A 19,701-nucleotide genomic window follows, 5' to 3' on the forward strand; every position below is an offset into this window, starting at 1 on the left:
ATACAGATGAAGTATCTGAAACAAATATATGAATGATTCTTCATTTGCCTGTAAAAACGGTTTGGCAGCATGCCATTATTATCACGTAAATCTCTTCTTCCTTACTACACAATAACAATAGATCTTTGGTCATCATTTTTTCCCTCCTATGGTTGTTGCTGTTACCTGTAATTGCCATAAAGTTTCCATGTTAACAATGCTTACTTCTCTGTACACTTAGATTACTAGTTAGTGCACACTTCAGAAAACAAAATAACTCATGCAGATGTTTTCTGCGTGCCTGTTCCATGTTTTTGGTGGGTTTTTTTTTTGACTTAAGACACTTAAGACATGTTTTAGCAGAGGCTGAAGTATCACATTTAGATTTGCAAATCCACTCTACCTTTGCCAATTTTTTTCTTGATGTTATGCACAGTGCTGGTATTTGACAATATATTTCACTGCATGGGTTTTATCTTTAAGAATTATCAAACTTGTGTTATAGGTTGTATATATTATTGGAAACATGGAATAATTCTAGCATGATTTATTGGGTTACAATATTAAATGGAAAATCCATATGTAGAGCAGAGGTTATCTCTGCTCAAGTATTTAATAAAGTATGGTAGAGAAAAGAGATTATTCAGAAAATTGTGGGTCATTTGCTGTTTGGTGGGTTTTTTTGGGTTTTTTTTTTGGTGGAGTTTTTTTTGCTGGTGGTTGTGTCATCGTCCCACTTTGTCCCCCCATCTTCTTTCTATGTCATCAGTCACTGAATTATATCAAATGCTAATGTCTGCCTTCCCATTTATGGCTGTCTGGAGTGTTCAATCTATTGTCTGTTATGCCACATTTATAAGGGAAGTATGGACGTCTAGTTGTTTCATTTTAGCAGATATCTTCCATTTTCCTTGTCATATTTTTAAATTGGTTATGATAGAATTTATTTTCCTCCATTAACAGTTTAATTTTTTTGAAAGGTTGGAAAAGACCTTTAAGGTCATCGAGTCCAACCAGTAAACTGTCACTGCCAAGTCCACCACTAAACCGCATTCACTAAGCACCTCATCTACATGTCTTTTAAATACCTCCAGGGATTTCAATTATGTTTTCATCTTTGTGGAGGTTATTTTGATTATAAAGACTGAGCATGGACCTGTGTGGAACCAGCTCCATGAAACTAGTGACATACCATCTGTATCATAGCTGTACGTACATTAAGAGCATGCTTATTCTGTCATGATATGGTTTATAGATGGGGAGCTGGGACTGCCTATGTGTTGGCTGTCACAGCTGATCTGGCACGTGGTATGTTAACATGTTGGGTATGTTAATACATTGCAGATTTAGAAGTGGAAAAATCTGTGCTTCCACTTCCCTGCCAGAGGAAGTGGTTTCTTTGTGCAGGTGATGTTTGTCTGTGCTCTGAGCTGGGCTGGGGTTAAAGTGAATGGAGTTTGGGGAAAAGGAGCTTGGTTTATCCAGATGGGTTCGTTCAGAGGGTACCTAAACAAATCATTGTACAGACACTGCTCAAGGAAGGGTGCCTACTTGTTAGGGACAAGAAGGGTCTCAGGGGTGGTGATGATTAATCCACTGCCAAGAGAATAATTGCATGAACTTGAGTCCTTGTCTGGTACCCATGAGGTGAAAGACTTCTTCATCTGTAAAGCGTCATGCAGAAAGTGCTAGTCCTAAGCATCAGTGCTGTTTTTATGTTACTGTCTCAGGAAGAAGCATTAATGTTGGTAAAGATCATGGTGGTGGTGCTTGTAAAAAATATACCTGAGGTTTCAACACATACTGGTTTACTTATCCTGCTTGGTTTGGAAAAGCATTTAGTAATTAAGTTAAAATAATTAAATTGGATATTATGCGCACAGGATAGTTTTCAAGCATTCTTTTTTGCCCTTGAGGTTACAAAATATTATTCTTGCATTTAGCATCTTGGAGTCTGTTGAGCAGAGGTTTTGGGTAAGTTAAAAACAAAAGTTCAGCTGACAGAGTAATAAGGCTTGGTGTCTTGGCATAGAGAGTGCACAACATGCTTATGTATGGTGGCTGAGCACCCACATCTTTTTCAATATGAAAATTTTAGAAAATTTCATAGAAAGTGCAAAACCACATGATTCTGTAATTATCTTTGTCTAATATAAAGTTTTTAAAAATGGCATTTTGAAAACCAGTGGCACCGTGTCCAGGATGAGTATGGAGTATTACCAGGAACTGCTTGTCCGATTTTGTTGTGTCATTTGAATTTTAAGTCTGGCAGAGAACACCTCAGGAAAGGCAATCAGGTTTTTAACACTTAGGAGAAGGTGCCTTCATTCTGATAAAGATGTTATCTGTTCTTCCACATGGGGATCTGTGGCTTCAAGGAAAGACTCAACACCCTGCAAAACCAGCTATGCCCTTAACGCAGAGAGGCCTGTCGTTTCAATTTGAACTTGAAAAAACATTGTGGGGTGAGGGATGACCTGTCTCCCTGTATCCCAGTGGGCAGTGAACAGTCAGTAGATGTGCTGAGCGCCTGCGCTTTGTATTGCCCAGATCTTACACTGCTAGCCTGTAAAAAGCTACACAGTTTATGCTATTAACAGATTATGTGCATCTTTGAAAACCTATCTACACTTGGCTTTGCAAACCTTTTCTGGTTTAATTGCTTCACACATGCTGTTGGGTACTGCTATAACTTTGAACTAGTGAAATCTGAAATAAATATTGAACGATATGCATACAGAATCATTCTTTCTTGTCTCCGTAAGCTTTAGTTTAGCCTTTATGCTTGAGCTCATTTTACCCTTTTTTATTTGATGTTGTAGGCTATATGGTTATTCTCATAGTTGAACTTCATCATTGGTGCTGACTTAGGGCCTTACTGTAGTGACTGTTCATGCACACGATATTTCCCTTATTTTGTATGTTTCACTTTTCTTAAACTCTTTGCCTTAATTACAGTAAATCATTTCTTTGATTGCATGTTGAGAGTGCAGAAATGCCGTGCCAGCAGCCTTTTTTATTCTTTGTTGCTGCTACTACACTTTTGCTGGCTCCTTAGGGTAATAAGATCTATGCACTCTACTAATTTTCTAGCATACTTAGCTGCAATTGCAACCTTTAGTAGTTATTATTTAATTAAGTTCAAAGTATTGCATGAATAATGCAAAATTAAAAAAATGTAAAAAAGAAAAAAGGTCAAAGCAAAGTATTTATTTCAAATCCATAAGCATTATTTTTTGGAATATTTGCATAAGGCATTAATAGGATGGTGACGTTAAATGTTCTGCGTGATTGTAGAAGTATCAGAGGTATATAGTAAAAGAGAGTTTGGTATTTAGCTGGGGATCAAATTTGTTTTCATAATTTGTAGCGATAAATTCTTAGAACCTTGAATAAGACATTTCTAATATTGAAATTTTAATTCTGCTTTACCTTTTCTGGGTGTTTTCAGTTAGCAGAAGTTGACTGAATATTATTTTTTTAATAAACACTTTTGGCAGAAAAAATGTTTGTATGTATTTGGATATCTACTTATAGATTAGTAGGTCTGTCCAGTGAATGTAAAATGAGTAGTAAATGTTTGTGACTGTGTATTTGTGTGAAGAAAACATAAAGACTGGCTTTTAATAACTAAAAGTTTCTGGGTTTGCTTTTGTAGTGGATGGCTGTATACACAGAGCTGCTGGGCCCTGCTTGGTTGCTGAATGTCGCAACCTGAGTGGCTGTGAGACTGGGCAAGCAAAAATTACATGTGGCTATGACCTACCTGCAAAATGTAAGTTGACCCTTTCTCAGAGTTTTCTTTTTGTTGAAAGCACGTGGAGCTGGTATGCATGCTTTTATTTCCCTGTAGTCTAGTTCCACAAGGTATTCATTTTAGAAAATTAGCAGTGGGACTTGATTAACCATGTTCTGTAATAACATCTTCCCCTCAAAGCAATTCAGGCTTTTCTAAACAATTATTTCACCTATGTTATCCAATGAAAACCTACATGTCTCTAAAATATAAAGCATCTTTCATGTTTATTTTTTGCAAGCTAAAACATATCTTTTCATATGCATAATAAAGGATTGGAAATGCTTTATGAAGTATGAACAAAAATATACATTATCATATTTAAGTTCCACAGAGACAGTTTTTGGAAATGTTGCATATTTCATATTCTTCATGCAGATTCCTTGATTGTGAATACTTTGAGAGCCAAGGAGATCAAAGTGATGTATTGTGTTTTCAGCTGCTACGTAGAGGCGGACTGGCAATTACTGTGAAGGCAGCTGTCACACTTTAGCTTTCGACAGGGTGCAGCTCAGTGCTGGAATGTTTTTTCACTTTGAAAGTGGAATTGTCAAAATTCCCATCCTATTTAAAATAAGAAGATGGCTATTTGACCTTGTTGTGTAGATGCTGAGTTTTTCTTGGAAAAAACGAACATGCTGACAGCACATTGGTCAACCAGTCTATTATGTAAGAATGAAAATAGGAAATCTCTGCAAGTAAGGCTCTGACAGAATAGTATATTAAGATATGATGATACAAGTACAAAGAAAGCATTATGAACAGCGTATAACTAGAACTCAAGCTCTCTTTTTTTTTTATATGCAGTCTGCACTAGGAACATGGCTTATTCAAAAGTATTTACATCTGTTCTCTTAATTTATTCTATACATTTTCCATGTAAAATGAAATGCTTAATGCAGTAGCAGGCATCTTTTCAGCTTCCTGTGGTCCTTAATACCTTAAGTAAAGAAGAAAATTGTGTTCCCAGTCATCTGTTGGCAGCTTCTATGATGATGATGAGAGCTACCAATTATTTCCTTGACAGTGATAACTGCTATATATGGGAAAACTTAACTGTATTTCATACATAGTTTCTCCATGTATTAATGATTATTTGTGAAAGGCTAATTTGACTAGAGGTCAGGAAAATGGTTGAGGAAGATGCAATGTGGTTGTTACAGTGAGTGTGTATATGACCAAAATCTTCACTGGATTCCTATAAAATGGATAGGTTTGTTAGAGAACACCTTATAATTTACTCTGCTGGGGATTTTTGATGTTTAATTCTTCCCTTTAAAAAAAAAATGTTCGGAGGGATAGAAAAGCTACTTATCCATAGGTGCAGAATTCTTCCCATGTTTAATGAGAGAAATTAAACACAAGGTATCAAAGCAATGAGCACTGAACTGTCTTAGAAAGAGAACACTGAGAAGTTTAGCTGAGGATTCCATGTCTAGAGGCATGGCCTTTCTTTACCTTTTATAATAGTTTAATGGGTCTTATGCTGCAAGTTAGGTTTGTAGAATCGCATCCTGTTTAAAGACTATAGAATTTTTTTGGTTTGCCCTTTATGTAGGAATAATAAACAAAACAGTGGGAAAACCCATTATCACTTGCAGTTGGTGATAAGTACTGTAACCAGACATGGAGAAAAGTCAATATTCTGCTTAATCAATATTTTTAGAAAATGAAATTGTACCAGAGATGTCTATTTGTATTTGATCGTGCATCAACATGAGAGGGGGAAAGGCTACGTTAACTGACAAACAGGGAGGGAAGTGCACTTTACATGCAGAGGCTGAGAGTTATACTCTTGATTTCTTAGATATTTTTTTTTCCTTAAAACATATTCTGTTTACCAACTGTTTTCTTTTACTTTTCCCTTTAGAAGCTTAAGGTTGTAGGCTCATTAAATGATAGTACTTTTTAGACCATTTGTCTGAAAGTGAATAATCAACATTCTGTTTTCATACTTTAAAGAGCTATAGTCACTGGACACTTTTTGTAACTCCATGTCACTTTGTCATAATAGTATGACAATTTAACTATGGAAACTATTTTACATATGATTTTTGTGATGTGAGCAGCAGCACAATGGGAGGTCCAGACTTCCCCATCCAGATACACTGTGATGCAATTTTGTGTGTCCTCAATTTGTTGAAGGTTAGAGATGAATGGATAACTCCCAGTTTTCACAATGAATTTGCTTTTCACTTATCTATTCGTATGTAGGAGACCAACTACAATAATCCATTAACAGTTTGAGTAGTGCAATGATTATTTTGTTGTCTCTGCTCTTCTTGTGACTTTAGTTAAATGAATAATGATAGTAAATGTGAAATGTGTTTCCTAGCATGATGAATTGTAATTTTTATCTTATTTAACAGAATTGTAAAATGTTACAATCATATTTCCTACCCCTGGGATTTTCCTGTCTTTCGTTCTTGATACTGAAATGCTTTGCTTGGAAGCAGTTTGCTGAAATAAGCAAAATTGCTCTGGGACAGAGGAGCCTGCATGTGTGCTGTATGATGCAGGACTCGGGCTTTAGCTGAGGACTCCATGTTAAAGAAGATTTAGTATTCAAAGATTATGCAGCATATTGCTTTGTTTTATAGACAACTTGGAGGAGGTTGAATTAAATTTGGCATTTGAAGGGGAGGTATGCTTTATTAGGAAGATGGTAGTTGGTAAATAAGCACTCTGGCAATCTCCTTTATGATCTATTGTATTTTTATTGAATGCTTTGCTGTGTTTACTTGGGTTAAATAAGAACAGTTCTGCTAAATAATCTCTTCACACAGGAACGATAGAAAAATGTCTGACTCAAAAATGCAAAGATTTATTTAGGGTATAGATGCTTTCTGTGACTTGTTCTTGTTGCATCTGAGTTGGAGAACATTACTTGTGTATTTCAGTTTGTGAAATACACAAGTAACAGTAAATGTTTAGGGAGACAATACATAAAATAGTTCATTTTTCCTCATCTTTTTATTCGGATAGTGTGAATAGACCAAGATTAACATGTCTATAGCCTAGAGATGTTGCGTTACGGACTTTTCAAGATACATCTTTCTGAATGCCAAAAAATAGTCTGTATGAAAATAGAAGTGAAATCAAATTGAGTTTTCTAATTACCAGTTAATGTAATGTTCAGTATAGTTTTACAGAAGTTGCTGTAATCACCATCTGCCTTCTGTGCTGCAAAAGCCTACACAAAGTCCCCCCCAAATGCCAACAGTTATTTGCTGAATACATAATTTAGTTGATGTCATCTATTGTTGTTTTTCAGCACCTATGCAGGCACCCAAGTTTTCATAGCGCTTTGAAGGGCTGAAAAAGGCAGCGCTTTTTGCTCTGAGATTCTTTCCTTTAATGCTTTCTCAGACTGATCATCAATTACTTCTGTACTTCATATTGTTGTTCCTTTTAAAGAAAAGTTCATTCTAAATATTGTACAACTGGTCTTCAAACATTGAGCAGTACTGTGATACCGTCATGCTTTAAATAACAGATGAACAGTATCTGTTTAAAGCTCTGCAAATGCTTGTTTTCTTTCTCATTTGATTAATAGTCTCAGTTGGCTCTACTGGCAGAAAATGGTCTGAATATAAATTGTGTTTGTGGCTGGAACCAAGGGTCCGTAACAGCCTTGTGGCTTGTTACCTGCTTGCAGAGGTTCACTATAAAAAAAGACCCTCTCAGACCACATTAGGAAAAACAGTCCTGTTCCACAAGGTATTTAACAGCTGAAAACCAACTGAAAATGAGGTGACGATACCCAGTACAGGTGAGTGGTACCCTGACCTTGCAGGAAAGGACTGCCAAACTATCTTTCTATTGTTAGTATGTCTAGTAATAATTTCTTTTATTTTCTGAAAAACATTTGGTAATAAAACCCCTAAACTGAGGAAAATAAAAGCTTACAGCCTCTAATACGGGATAGAGCCAATGCTTGGTAAATTAAATCTGAAAGGTGGCCTTTCAGTGGAGGTACTTTGCTTGGAAATTCTAGGCAGTTTCTAATACATTGGTTTATGTTGTTAATAAAGCTATAATACTTTGAATAATTTTTCTGTTTGCGTTGATATTTTTAGTACTTTATGCATTATCCTTTAGTAAGTACCACATATAGCATAGTCTTCTGGTCCAAAGTCACTGTGTAGATCATTCTGGAGTAATAATGTGAATGTGCTCTCAAAGACAATTCCTGCTGTGAAATAAGTAGTTAGGAGGAGTGCTAGTATTAAACGCAGTAGGAGGAATCAGCCTTTAAATTTGTTTAATCAGATTAAAAAGTGGAGATTAAAAAGTAGAGATTAAAAAGTATGCTTCTATTATATAGATATTAATATCTATATTTTAAAGGTGAACATTTGGAGGGTATTATTTTGAAGTGAGGCTGTAAGGGTACTGATTTTAAATCTCCCCATATTTTCTTGGAAAACACATAAAGAGCTGTAATTATAAGGTTGATTATGCAGAAACAGAACTCCAGAACTCTATTCCAGTACTCCAAAACAGATCAATTGGAAAAATGGGGCATAATAGTCAGCTTATATCTGAATTTCCGGGATTCCACAAAGAACTTTGTTTCCTTAGTTTTAAAACCTTGGATGATGTAATAATACAGAAAATTTGTTTCAAACTATTCTAAATTTCTGATTTTGAGAGTCAGAGAGATATTTTATTCTTCCTGGTTCTGATGTGCAGAACATTATCTTTGCATGATTGTTCAGTTTGCTACCTCCCTATTTTTTCCAGGTGGAGGTAAGTCTGGGAATTGGAAAATAAGTGTGGGAATTTAAAAGGAAGGCATTAAAAGGGAGCAATATGTGGACAGGAGAGGATTGCTTAGAGAAGTCTAACTCCCAGTTGGTCCAAGGACCTTGATCTTCTCTCACAATTGCTTTTAAATATTTAAGTGAGAACAGGTGTGCCACCAGATGTATAACTAGACTGAAGTTTGATGAAATTTCTGTTGAAAAAGGCTACTGATAAGCATAATTGAAGCTTCATAAATGTTACGATAGTTTTCCAGGAGGGATGTCTTTATACTCTTGTCTTACCTGAGTAGCATCACATTATTGTAAGCATTGTAGCCAAACTGCGTGACACCTACTAGAAAAAAAGATATAGCCAGAAAAAGCTCTAGACAGTTATTTTGTGAAATGCTGAGCTGCACCAGCTGTTTGCTATCCCTTGTTCATATTTTTTTTTAAACAAGTATCATTACTGAAATATTTAAAGCTAAATTTAAAATGAAGCAAAGCAAGATAATATTAATCAAATGCCCAAGATGCCTTGTTCTTGAGTGATATTTTTGTTTAGATTTCTTTGGGAAAGTTTTTTTTAATGGTTAAAAAAAACCCTGTACATGGTTGTGTGTTTTTCTTCTGAGTGTTGTTTAAGTTTCAAAGTTGGTTTTGTTGTTGTTTTTTTTAATAAGCTCAATTTATGTATGGCATGACCATTTTGGAAATAGGTGCAGTGATGTCTTTACTGTGTTTTAATTTGGTCTAATTGCCTCCAGTCATCTTAATGACCTGCTATATTCACTGTTAACAATAGCATACATTGCATATGCTGTAAATGTGTTGGAAGGGAAATATTATTATTTTGGTCCTAAAACCTGCTTAGATTTTTAGAGAGGGTTTTATGGAATATTGTAAATCTTTATGGCTTGTCTTTCCCTTATGTACACCACACCCCCACCCCACTCACACACAAAGGGAGAAGTTAGGATTTTTAGGGAATGTTGGAAATGAATTTATCAACTTCTAGTAAACAAGTTCAAAGATCTTCTCTTCCAAGTCTGCTCAAGGTCTGTTATCAGTTTGGGTAGAAAAGGGACAAGTGCTGTAGATAGCAGTTGAAATGTGCAGTTATGAATCAGCAAGTATCTTCCATCACAGGAGTGTATGGTCTTTGTCCTTAGGTTTGAATCCAACTCATATACATTTTTTTAATGGATAGATTCCTTGAAATTTAAATTGTGAATGGACTGGAGTGCATGTTAGTGCTCTGTGTAGTGCCATGTTGTGGTTAACTTATGGCATGTACTGCTGGAAACTGTTATTTCACAGCAAATTGTTCAGTTAACAAATGTATGCATTGTGTCTAAAGGAAATATTGTACTGTCGATTTCATTACAATATTATCATAATAATATCATACTTCACTGCTCATTCTAAATCCTCCTCTTCTGGGCATGACTTGTTACAAACTGGTCATGAAACACTGAATACCGGGGCAGGAGTGGGCACAGACCAAATTGTGAGGAGGTCTGAACCCTTCGCTTGGTACTTGATTCCACTATTGGCTTATAACGTGGGTGTTAATACAATGTAATGGCAGGCGGTAGAAACTTGTGCCATGAATTTCCCTCCCTGGCCTCATTTCTGTAATTCTGGACATGTAAATTTTTTGCAAGGGTCTAATTCTTGGTGTTACTGAAAGCAGTTACACAAGTACATTTGCAGTGTAGCGTGGTGGTGATGGCAGCCCTCGCTGTTTGGTAGCACATTCAGTGGTGTTGGCATTCAGTGTGCTGGGGTCACCCTCTGGATCCCTCCTGCAAGAAATTGAGAGTAAGTTAACCAGGTATAAACACTTTCCTAATGCTTAAATTATGTGTAAGGTGCTATTTAAAATGTCTCTTAATTCGGTGAAAAATATTTTTCACTGGAATATGCCTTTCCACACGGGTGGCATATAGTCATTCCTCAGGCATGTTGGCACTGGAGCAGGGCGTTGTGCCCCTTAAGGCTAATATATTTTATTTCCTCCTTCTTCCCTCTTCCTTGAATATAGTTAGTTCTTTTTACTCAAATAATAATAATAAAAAAAGAGTCTAATGTGTAGCAGAAAAATAAACAAAATTCTGATCGCTACAGTCAGCTGACAAGGAAAAGGGGTTACAATGGGTTATAATGGAGATGTTTATGCTCCTTTAACTGCAGCAGTTGCTGCTGCTCCCACTCTAATACGTTCCCTCAGTAGCCATAGCCTACACTCAGTACTTGAAAAATTAATCTTTGATGCATGAGATTTTGTCTGCCTGAATTTTGCTTGTCTCATTTTAAATGCTTACTGTAGTAAAACACAACATTAACCTCATAGTGTGTTGGCACTTTGTGATTTATGCTGGGTTAGTCTCTGAAAAATATGCAGCCTGTCTCCCAAACCTGGATTTAGCTTATAAAATATGTTGGCACAGGCTTGGGGCTGGAATTGGAACACTAACTGCTGATCCACCGTCTCCCTAGGGTAGGAAGAAGGTTTAAAATTGTAGCCTCTCGGAGGTCATTAACTTCATATCATTTCTTCAGATTAATAATAATTATATTATTGTAGCTGGAATGTTGTAAAAACAGCACAGCCTAATTTTCTTCCTTGCGAGCAAAGTATAGGATTCCTTTTTGTGCTGAATCTGCATATTCCTTGGCCAAAAATATGGCAATTTTTTTGCAGATGGAAATAGTCAGATCATAGGTAATAGCAAAGAACATAGCTGTTTTCATTCTACTATTTTGAAATAAAGCAAAAGGAAAAATATGGATGTGAAAGGTGCTGTAATTTTTTTGTTATTCTTCATTTTCTTCACAACCCTCACTGTTTACTTGAGGTTTAAAGTTGTTAATTTTTTTCCCCTGAATATATTTTTAAAGAATCTTACAAATGAAAAGTAGGAATGTTTCAAGAGTCTTCACCTGTAATGTAATTCCTTTAGACCAGTTAAAGTGAATAGAATGGGAAAGTGATGTAAAATGTTTTTTAAAAGGCCTTTGTCTCATTAAGCAGAGGTATCTTGAGGCTGTTTCACATAAACTAAGTGCGAAGACCAAAACCTGTTTTTTTTGTTAAAACTGAGGTCAAACATTTGAAAGATTTCTCTTCAGGAAGAAGACATCAGGTGTGAGGCTGCAGGGTGTAAATATTGTTTTAATTGCTGTAGGAAAGAATCTAAATACTGGTTAACCACATAATAAAAAAGGGGGTGGTGGTGTATTGTTTTACATGCTGAAGATCCTGTTTCAGTACGAGTGAAACTATACCATTTTCCATGAGGTTTTGCCTTTTAGTATTGGGATCAAAATCAAATGTTGGGTTTTTTTGTTGTTGTTGTGCAGTACTAGAAATTTATGATAAATTAGTTCTCCTTTTTTTAGTTTTCTGATAACATCCCCCTTAACGTTGCTTTGTACTTGTATTATTTTTTTCTTAATTTTGTGTGAAATATTTTGCACCAGTTGAAGAGGATACATTAGGTGTTAATTTTTCATTTCTCCTCAAATTTCTCAGATTCTTTCCTTCCTTTTTGGTATTCATGAGTTTTCAATGATGTTTATGAAGATTCTTGAGTTATCATCAGTGATCTTGTATCTTTTTACAAAAAGAGAAACAAGGAAACCGAAGAGATGGAGGGGATGTATTTATGTTACTATATATCTGTAGCTGTACATCTATTTATCTATATGTGTGCTTATATTTTCTCTGTGCATGCTAGTAAGTGTCACAGAATATTTACACCATTGCATAAATTGCAAATGTTCTACCACTTATTCTGTACTGGATAAATGGCAGTATCTTTTAGGTGAATTAGCTGTTAAGAAAAAATAGGTTCTGGATGTCATTGATTTTTGGCCATTTTCAGAACACTCAGAGAAAAGAAGTGTTAGTTTTTAGTAGTTGCAGCACAGTGCTTTTAGCTTGTTGCATTAGAACTGAAGTTTCACTGTTGGGAATAGAGAGGAACTTTGAAATGCATCATCTACAGGGCACAGCAGTAACTGTCATCTGGGCTTTAAAACTTTCTGAATGTCATTGAATATAAACAAAAAAACAAACTAACAAAAAAGACCCAGCGGTAGTCCAAGTAACTGATAATAGTTCTAGAATCAGGTTTAGGACGAAAGTGTATTAATGCAAGATACAGTACTTTCAGTCTAAACTTTTTTATATCTGTTTCTGCTCATACTCTGGTTTGTAGGTGAATATAATTTGTATAATATAACTTATGCAGTAATAAGCCAAAACAAAGTGATAATTAAATAACTATTCCAACTTTGAATGCATCTTCTTACATACTCTTTCTTAGCTCTTTGTCATGCTACAGATCTCTCTTCTGGCTCATCAGAAAAGTGAGTTATACTGAATGCCCTTTAATCTCAGACACAGTGGTCTAAATTCTTGTGTTTTCTAGTGATGTATGAAAGAGATGGACAGAGAAATGTCTGACCATCGTAATGTTTCAACGTGGCAATAAAGAATGTTTGATACATAGCTTCACACTTCTAAGTATGCTTCACATTTAGTTTTCAATAAAAAGAGATGGTAGTTTTCCAACGCTTTTCAGGGCTTATAAATAAATAAATGCATAAAGGACAAATGCTTTGCAACAGTAAAAATAACATTTTTGGTATCTAAATATGTGTATGTCTGCCTGGATCACATTTATTTTTCACAACTTTCTTACTGTATTTTCAGTATACAGTGTTTGCATTAGAATTAAACATTTGGGTAGGTTTTGAGAAGGTAAGAATACAGTAAGAATATTGTTTAATATGTTAGCCTACATGGGCTAGGTCGTCAAGACTGTAAATGGTTTAAAGTACCCATGAACACAAAGGTAGAAACAGTTTCTTGTTGAAGCTTTTTGTTTTAACAGCCACGTTATTAATTTTTAATTCTCCAGTAGAACTGGGGAAACTCCAGTCATGTTATATGTGAACCAGAGAGGAGGAAAAAAATCTTGAGACTTTGAGAGGTGTCATGGATGGCAAAATAGTGTTGTATAATATGCTCTTGAAAGCCTGCAGTTTTGAAAATCACAATTCATTCAAGTAAAAGATTGCAATTGTGTCAGGTGTAATCCTGTCAGAGGTGTAATCTTGTTTAAAACACTTCCCCCCAAAAAAAAAAAAAAAAAAAAAAAAGGAGCAGAAATGTTTCCAGGGAAGACTGTTCATTTAAAATTAATTTCTTGTAATAAATACAGCCCTATTCATGAGAAGCTGAAAGTGAAGTTAACGCAAAATTGACTGGGGAGCCATGAATATGTTGGAGTTCTTTCAGATTAGAGAGTTAAACATAAAGAAAGATGCAAACCAAGTCATTTTAAATCATAGTCTTACACTTGGTAATGAAAGACAACTTCAGAAAATGAGTTTGGGGTTTGAACACTTGGCCACAACTTAAGAAGAAAACTGCCTCTCCATCACTGTTTGGACCCCTCTTATTGCATGGTTTTGAAGGGCATGAAAACTCTCCTCTTGTTGTGATTTATTGTTAAGGAATATTTATTACCTGTCTTGCTTAAGGACTGTTCTAGTGGAGATTGTCTTTGACATAAAAATTAGTTTTAGCCAAGACTGAGATTTATCCCCAGATTACAAAAGAAAAAACAAGACCAAAAACCCAAGCCAAACCCCACCAAAGAACAAGAAAAACCCCCGTGTTTGGATTAAAATTTTTACAGTGGTTATGATTAAAATGCTTTCAGCATTGCCCTTGCCTTCCTCACTAGCTCATGCTCCTGAGTTAATTTAGCTCTTGTACAGCACAGCCACCACTTTGGCCTTTCTTGGATTTTCTGCTTTTGGCAAGGGAATGGACTTGTCCAACAGCCCAGATGTGGGTGTGAAAAATTATCTAAATTATGCTTGATCAACTTGAATGCCACTGTGTTAGTACAAGAACAAATAGGGTAGAAGTAAAGACTACTTGTATACAGGTTTGCCCCCGTGGGGAATTGAAAGGTGTTAGAGAACTGGCAGAAGATCCGTGTCAGAGGTCTATGAATCATAGATACTTGAATGTCCTATTGCAGCTGCAGATCCACGAGTCCTTTTTCTTTATTAAATATTATTTATGCAATTGGGGTATCTGAGTTTTTCTCTAAGTTCCCCAGACACTTTTTGTGAAATTAGTGTAATCTGTAAGCCTTCAAGATCTCAAAACACTGTAAGATTTCATCTTATTTTTTCCTTACCTTTTTGTTGTTGATTGTAGACAATAATTTATTTAGCTTTTCTACTGATGGTTTTATCTAAAAGAGCAGTTAGTTCATGGGTCAGAGAACCTCTTGTGGTCATGCATAGAAGGTGAGGGTGAAAATGAGAGAGGACTTTATTGGTCTCTTTTTTTTTTTTAATTTTATTAGCAACGGTATTTTAGAGGCCAAATGACTAGGAATAGGAAATCAGGGTGGCACAAATGAGTAAATCCCCTGTACGGCAGACACAGCATGTTCTGAAAGGAAATTTTCTAAGGTGGGACAAGTCCTTACCTCATTTACCAAAGAGCTTGGGAGACTTTGGCCTTTGTCACACACTGTAATGCTGTTTGGAGTGTTGTGTGTTCCTGTGGCATATGAAGAAACTGTAGCTGCATAGCTCCTTCCGCTGCTGTTGCTCTCCTACCAGACAGCTGAGAGCTGCCTTCATGCCTGCAGGGATAGAGACTTTAAGCGCCGGTTTAAAAATAAAAAACCAAACCCCCCCTCTGTGTGTAACATGCATTGGACAGGTGGGTTGGCGGGATGGCAACGCTAAAGAGAAAGTGTCCAAATCTGGCTTAGGTTGACTATCTTTTCATAGGAGAGGAAAATATTTTTTTTCAGGTTTTGGAATATTCTTGGCTTATAAAAGTACTCTTTGAATTAATTCCAACTGTGGATTTGACTTCTGTATTGGAGTGACTTACCCACCATGAACAAACTGAGGGTATCAGTGCATTTCAAGTAATCCACTGTACCAGCACCAGTTGGTAACAATTTTCTGCCACTGCTATTTGGTGTTGGATTTTAAGCAGAGTTATATAAGCAAATGGCTTTGTAAGCCATTATCTAATCTAGTTCCTCATAAGAATCCTGTTTTATTAAATAAATAGCAACTAATGTTAGACGCAGGTATGGTAAGTCCCTGTCTTGTGTGTTTACAGCAGGCTGCCAGTGTGAGCAGCCTGAAATTTCAGTGTATCACTATCAGGTGAATGAATTGTTTCCTATCTGCCCGGTCTTTTAAGAGGTGAATTCAGTGGCTTTAACACTGGGCAGGCTTTGGGCAAGGCCAGCTGCATGAGCTCTGCTCTGAAACGAATGCCTCAGAGGTGGTCACCTCTCCGTAGTGCCATTATTGGCCACATATGCGGTACACATGCTTGTTCTCCTCCCACGCCTCCCTCACTTGAAAGCAGCCAAACACATCTCCCAGCCTGTGGCAGAGGGACTCAGTGTGTTTCTTTGATACTGGGCTTTATTTGTCTATTAGCTCCAGGCTCTCCTTAATACAAACCAGTGCTAATGCTCATTTGGGTCATTGTGTATTTTATTGGAGAGACTGTAACAGAGATGTGCTGTTGATATTTGGAAAACAATGGGTTTACCTACCAATGCTTTAAAAAATAAAAGCACCCCTATTGGCTTATAGTAGCTGGATATTCAACAGCAGGAGCTGTGATTTGGCTCCAAGCCCAGGATCCATTATATCTTGCACCTTTAGCCTCTAAATTGATAAGATGGCAGGCGTGCAATTAACAGATTTAACTACAGTGTCTCTTATCTGAATGCTGTGCCTGGCAAGTATATTATCCCTCATCTACCCCTGTGTTTTTCGACTTCAAATGTTTCCACCACTTTCTTGGGCAGTCACTTTTAGTGGCGATATCTCCGTATTGTTATTGTGTCTTTTCATAGACTGTCAGAGCATCCTTTATCAGTTTAGTGTTTTCCTAGGCATCTCTCACCCTTTCTCAGCTTTCTTTCCTTCTCCATTTGTTGTTCGTGTTGCTTCTGTTTGATGTGAAATCCTTTTTTTTGTTTGTTTTTTTTTTTTTTTTTAATTTATTTTTGTGTTTACCTCCATTTTTATCTTCTACCTAATGAAAGGAACACTTCCTCTTAGTACGAAGGTGAGTCTAGATCTTGGGTTTAATTAAAATCAGACTTGTTTGAATTAAGGTTTAGGGTTCATTCTTGCTAAATCTAAGAGAAACATCTGGACTCGGGCTATAGGAAAATGGAAATGCTATCATCCCATAAGCAAACCAGTCCTCTTTTATCAGTATCTGTATAGCTAGGCTTGAGCATTTCCAGTTAATCTCAAAATACATTTTTCTCATTTAAACCAATACATTAATTCAAACCATAGTTAATTCTCAGTACAGTTCAATAACTAAAAGTGTTTTATTTTTCATCTCAATTATGCACCTTGTTTTAATATATGCATTTAAGATATTTATGTTTCTTTTTACTGCATAAGATGTGATACGTGCAATACTCTCTTCTATATGTACAGTGAATACCCTGTCATTTTTAACAATCACAACCTTTGAAACATTACTTGTCGATCATTGATCAAACCATACACATTTTAAAATGCATTCCTTGTGCTTCCTTCCTATCAGATGTTGAGAAATGGTTGACTGGAGTTTCTCAAAGTTACAGGAACTAGTCTAAGCTTGCCTTCTGATCAAAAAAAGTCTTAAGACACAATGCCTTATAATAGGCCAGACCCTGTGATTAAACACACAGTTTTAACTTGTGAATACTTGACCAAATAAATGCCATAATCAGCAGGAATAGATGGCATGTACTGATTTGCTGAGTGTGAAAAATCCTCCGTTATTGAGACATTTGTTACTTACTTTCTTGACACGAGTTTCATCTGCAGTCTGACTCATAATATCCATAGTATCTATAAAGTTATCAGGTTTTGGGTTTGTTTTTTAAAGAAATAATGGCTTTTCAGATGGTTGTGGTTTGTGTCTTCATGAAGAAGTATATGTTCAACTGGTGGGCTGAACAAATATTTCTTTACCTTGCCTACTGTAACACCGCTCATGACTAGTTATCCTATTAAAAGCGTCTTGAGACTTTGGTAAAAATCATACTTTTCTCCCTTTTAAAGTGTTCATTGTTTTTGAAAGCTAGAGACTTCTTTGGTTTTTAGCTTTTAGTCTGAAGCAGCATGCATTTCCTCAGTCTTAAAAATGTGAGGTTTCTGTGTAACCAAGGATTGTGAGATCCCTTCTTTTGTACATTTATTTGATGGTATTGATTTGAGGGTAGTTCCAAGTAAAAAGAAAGCCTCTTGTGGCACAATGGATGTCTGCAGGTGTTCTAATCTCCTGCTATATCACTGTCTGGGAGATTTCACCTTCATGTTTAGGGAGTTCATTCGGGCTAATCAGGATTGGCAACTCTGTGCAAATGAGATTGTAAATGAACCCTGAAAGTGGAGTTTATTTTAAAGAAAATATTTGGATTAAAGAGACTGTGATATATTTATCATTCTGTTTTCCTCTTCCAGCTGAACCTCTTTAACATTTTCATATTTTGTTAGATTATATTAAAAATCTAAAAGATGTGGATCATTATTACATCCCACTGTTTCTTTTCCTGAATATCATACTTAATGCATTCAGGCCATAATTGTGATGAAGAATTACACGGAGAATTCAATCTTAACAAACAAGCTGAGAAAGAGACAAGTAAAACAGTTTTCCTTCTTCCTTTTGAAGTTTTCTTAACAACAATTTTCCAAAGGGAAGAAGGTTAAACTATGGGTCCCGTTTAGGAAGCTCTTTCTTGAAGGCCAGTGAGAGATGTTATTAAATGCTGATTCTCCCAGGAGTCCTTACTAAACTCAGTGAAGTTGGCTTGAACACTGGCAGTTCTTAGCCCTTCATGAGTAGATGGCTTATCTTTGTTTCTGAAGATGTGGAATTTACAAAATCCTTTAAGGAATAAATGGGGATATACTTTATATGTACAGATTTTTATCTTATTTCCTTTTCTTTTATTGACGTTTATCAGTATGCAAGGTCAGTGAACTAGTCATTGGGCTTTCTCTATTGCTGCACCATGCTGGCAGTGCTGTTCTGTTCTCACAAGCACTCCCAGTTCTCTTTCTTCAAGTTTCTACTTGACTAATGAAACGTTTGCATTGCTCTTTTGCCCAGTTCCTAACAATTCCCTGAGGAGCTGTTTTCACTTTCTGTAGAGCATTTACATTTTATCATTGTAGGAGAGGAGTTTTGGCATCTATTTTTTTTTTTCTGCCGTAATGGGATTGATTTTGGAGTTACCTACACAACCATCCCTACATTCCTGCATAAGTATAAACCTTCAAATACATGGAACAATGACCTTTACATATCAGAGGATTAACTAAACTGGAGAACAATAAAACTTAGTGAAGCAGGAATCTTCAAATGATGTGGAATGATTTTTGAAGCTTATGTCAGTTTTGTTAGAGCTTTAATTTTACATTCCTATACTTTTCAGATTACTTGACAATAGTGAACAAACAGCAGGTGTACTTTTTCTACTTAAAGGAATAGAATGATCTAAAAAATAAAAATAGTGTCTTCGTTGAGAGGAATGGTTCTTGTCTGAGACTTTTAACACCAAGGAATTTCGGTTTGCCCTCTGTTAAGATGTCATTTCAGCAACCTGAACAAAGCAGTGGTGGAAAATTTTTGCTTGGAAAGCCTTTTCGGAAGCTTAAATGTAGTTTGCAGGCTTTATTGTATGTTTAAAAGTAATTGGTTAGGTTGTGGCAGTGACACAATCCTTAGTTATGCAAGCAGAGATTGGTTTTCTTTCTCTTCTTGTGCCCTTCATGTTAAGATGGGTACAGTGCAGTTAAATATACTGTCTGCGTAAATCTATTTTGATATTGCAGATAGCACTATGATTCTGTATGTTTATTTAGCATATGGTCGTGTTCTTCAAATAGGGGAAATCTTAAGAGAAGGAATTTCTCAAGTACATAAATGAGCACAGATCTTTCTCAAGAATAGCAATTTCTGACATTCAAATAATAATTTTTTTAAAAAAATACTTTTTTTCCCTTCATGTTTTTTTGGCCTTACTCAGACATGGTTGATGTGTGTAATTCCAAAATAATGGAAAGAATAACATTCTGGAATAAAATGCC

At 36.0% G+C, this 19,701-nt stretch overlaps 1 protein-coding gene across 2 annotated transcripts in view; it reads left to right on the forward strand.

Moving 5' to 3' along the window:
- The window catches only part of MACROD2 (mono-ADP ribosylhydrolase 2), a 936,136-nt gene that overhangs the window by 313,161 nt on the left and 603,274 nt on the right, over positions 1–19,701 (forward strand). For both annotated transcript variants that reach the window (XR_013931490.1, XM_080408518.1), the window contains exon 5: positions 3,638–3,754. Coding sequence is in view for 1 of the 2 variants with exons in the window: in XM_080408518.1 (XP_080264644.1) it covers positions 3,638–3,754 (117 nt within the window). In the remaining variant the exon portion in view is untranslated. The remainder of the gene's footprint in view (positions 1–3,637; positions 3,755–19,701) is intronic.

Source organism: Falco punctatus, assembly GCF_963210335.1.
Source record: "Falco punctatus genome assembly, chromosome: 12".
NCBI lineage: Eukaryota > Metazoa > Chordata > Aves > Falconiformes > Falconidae > Falco > Falco punctatus.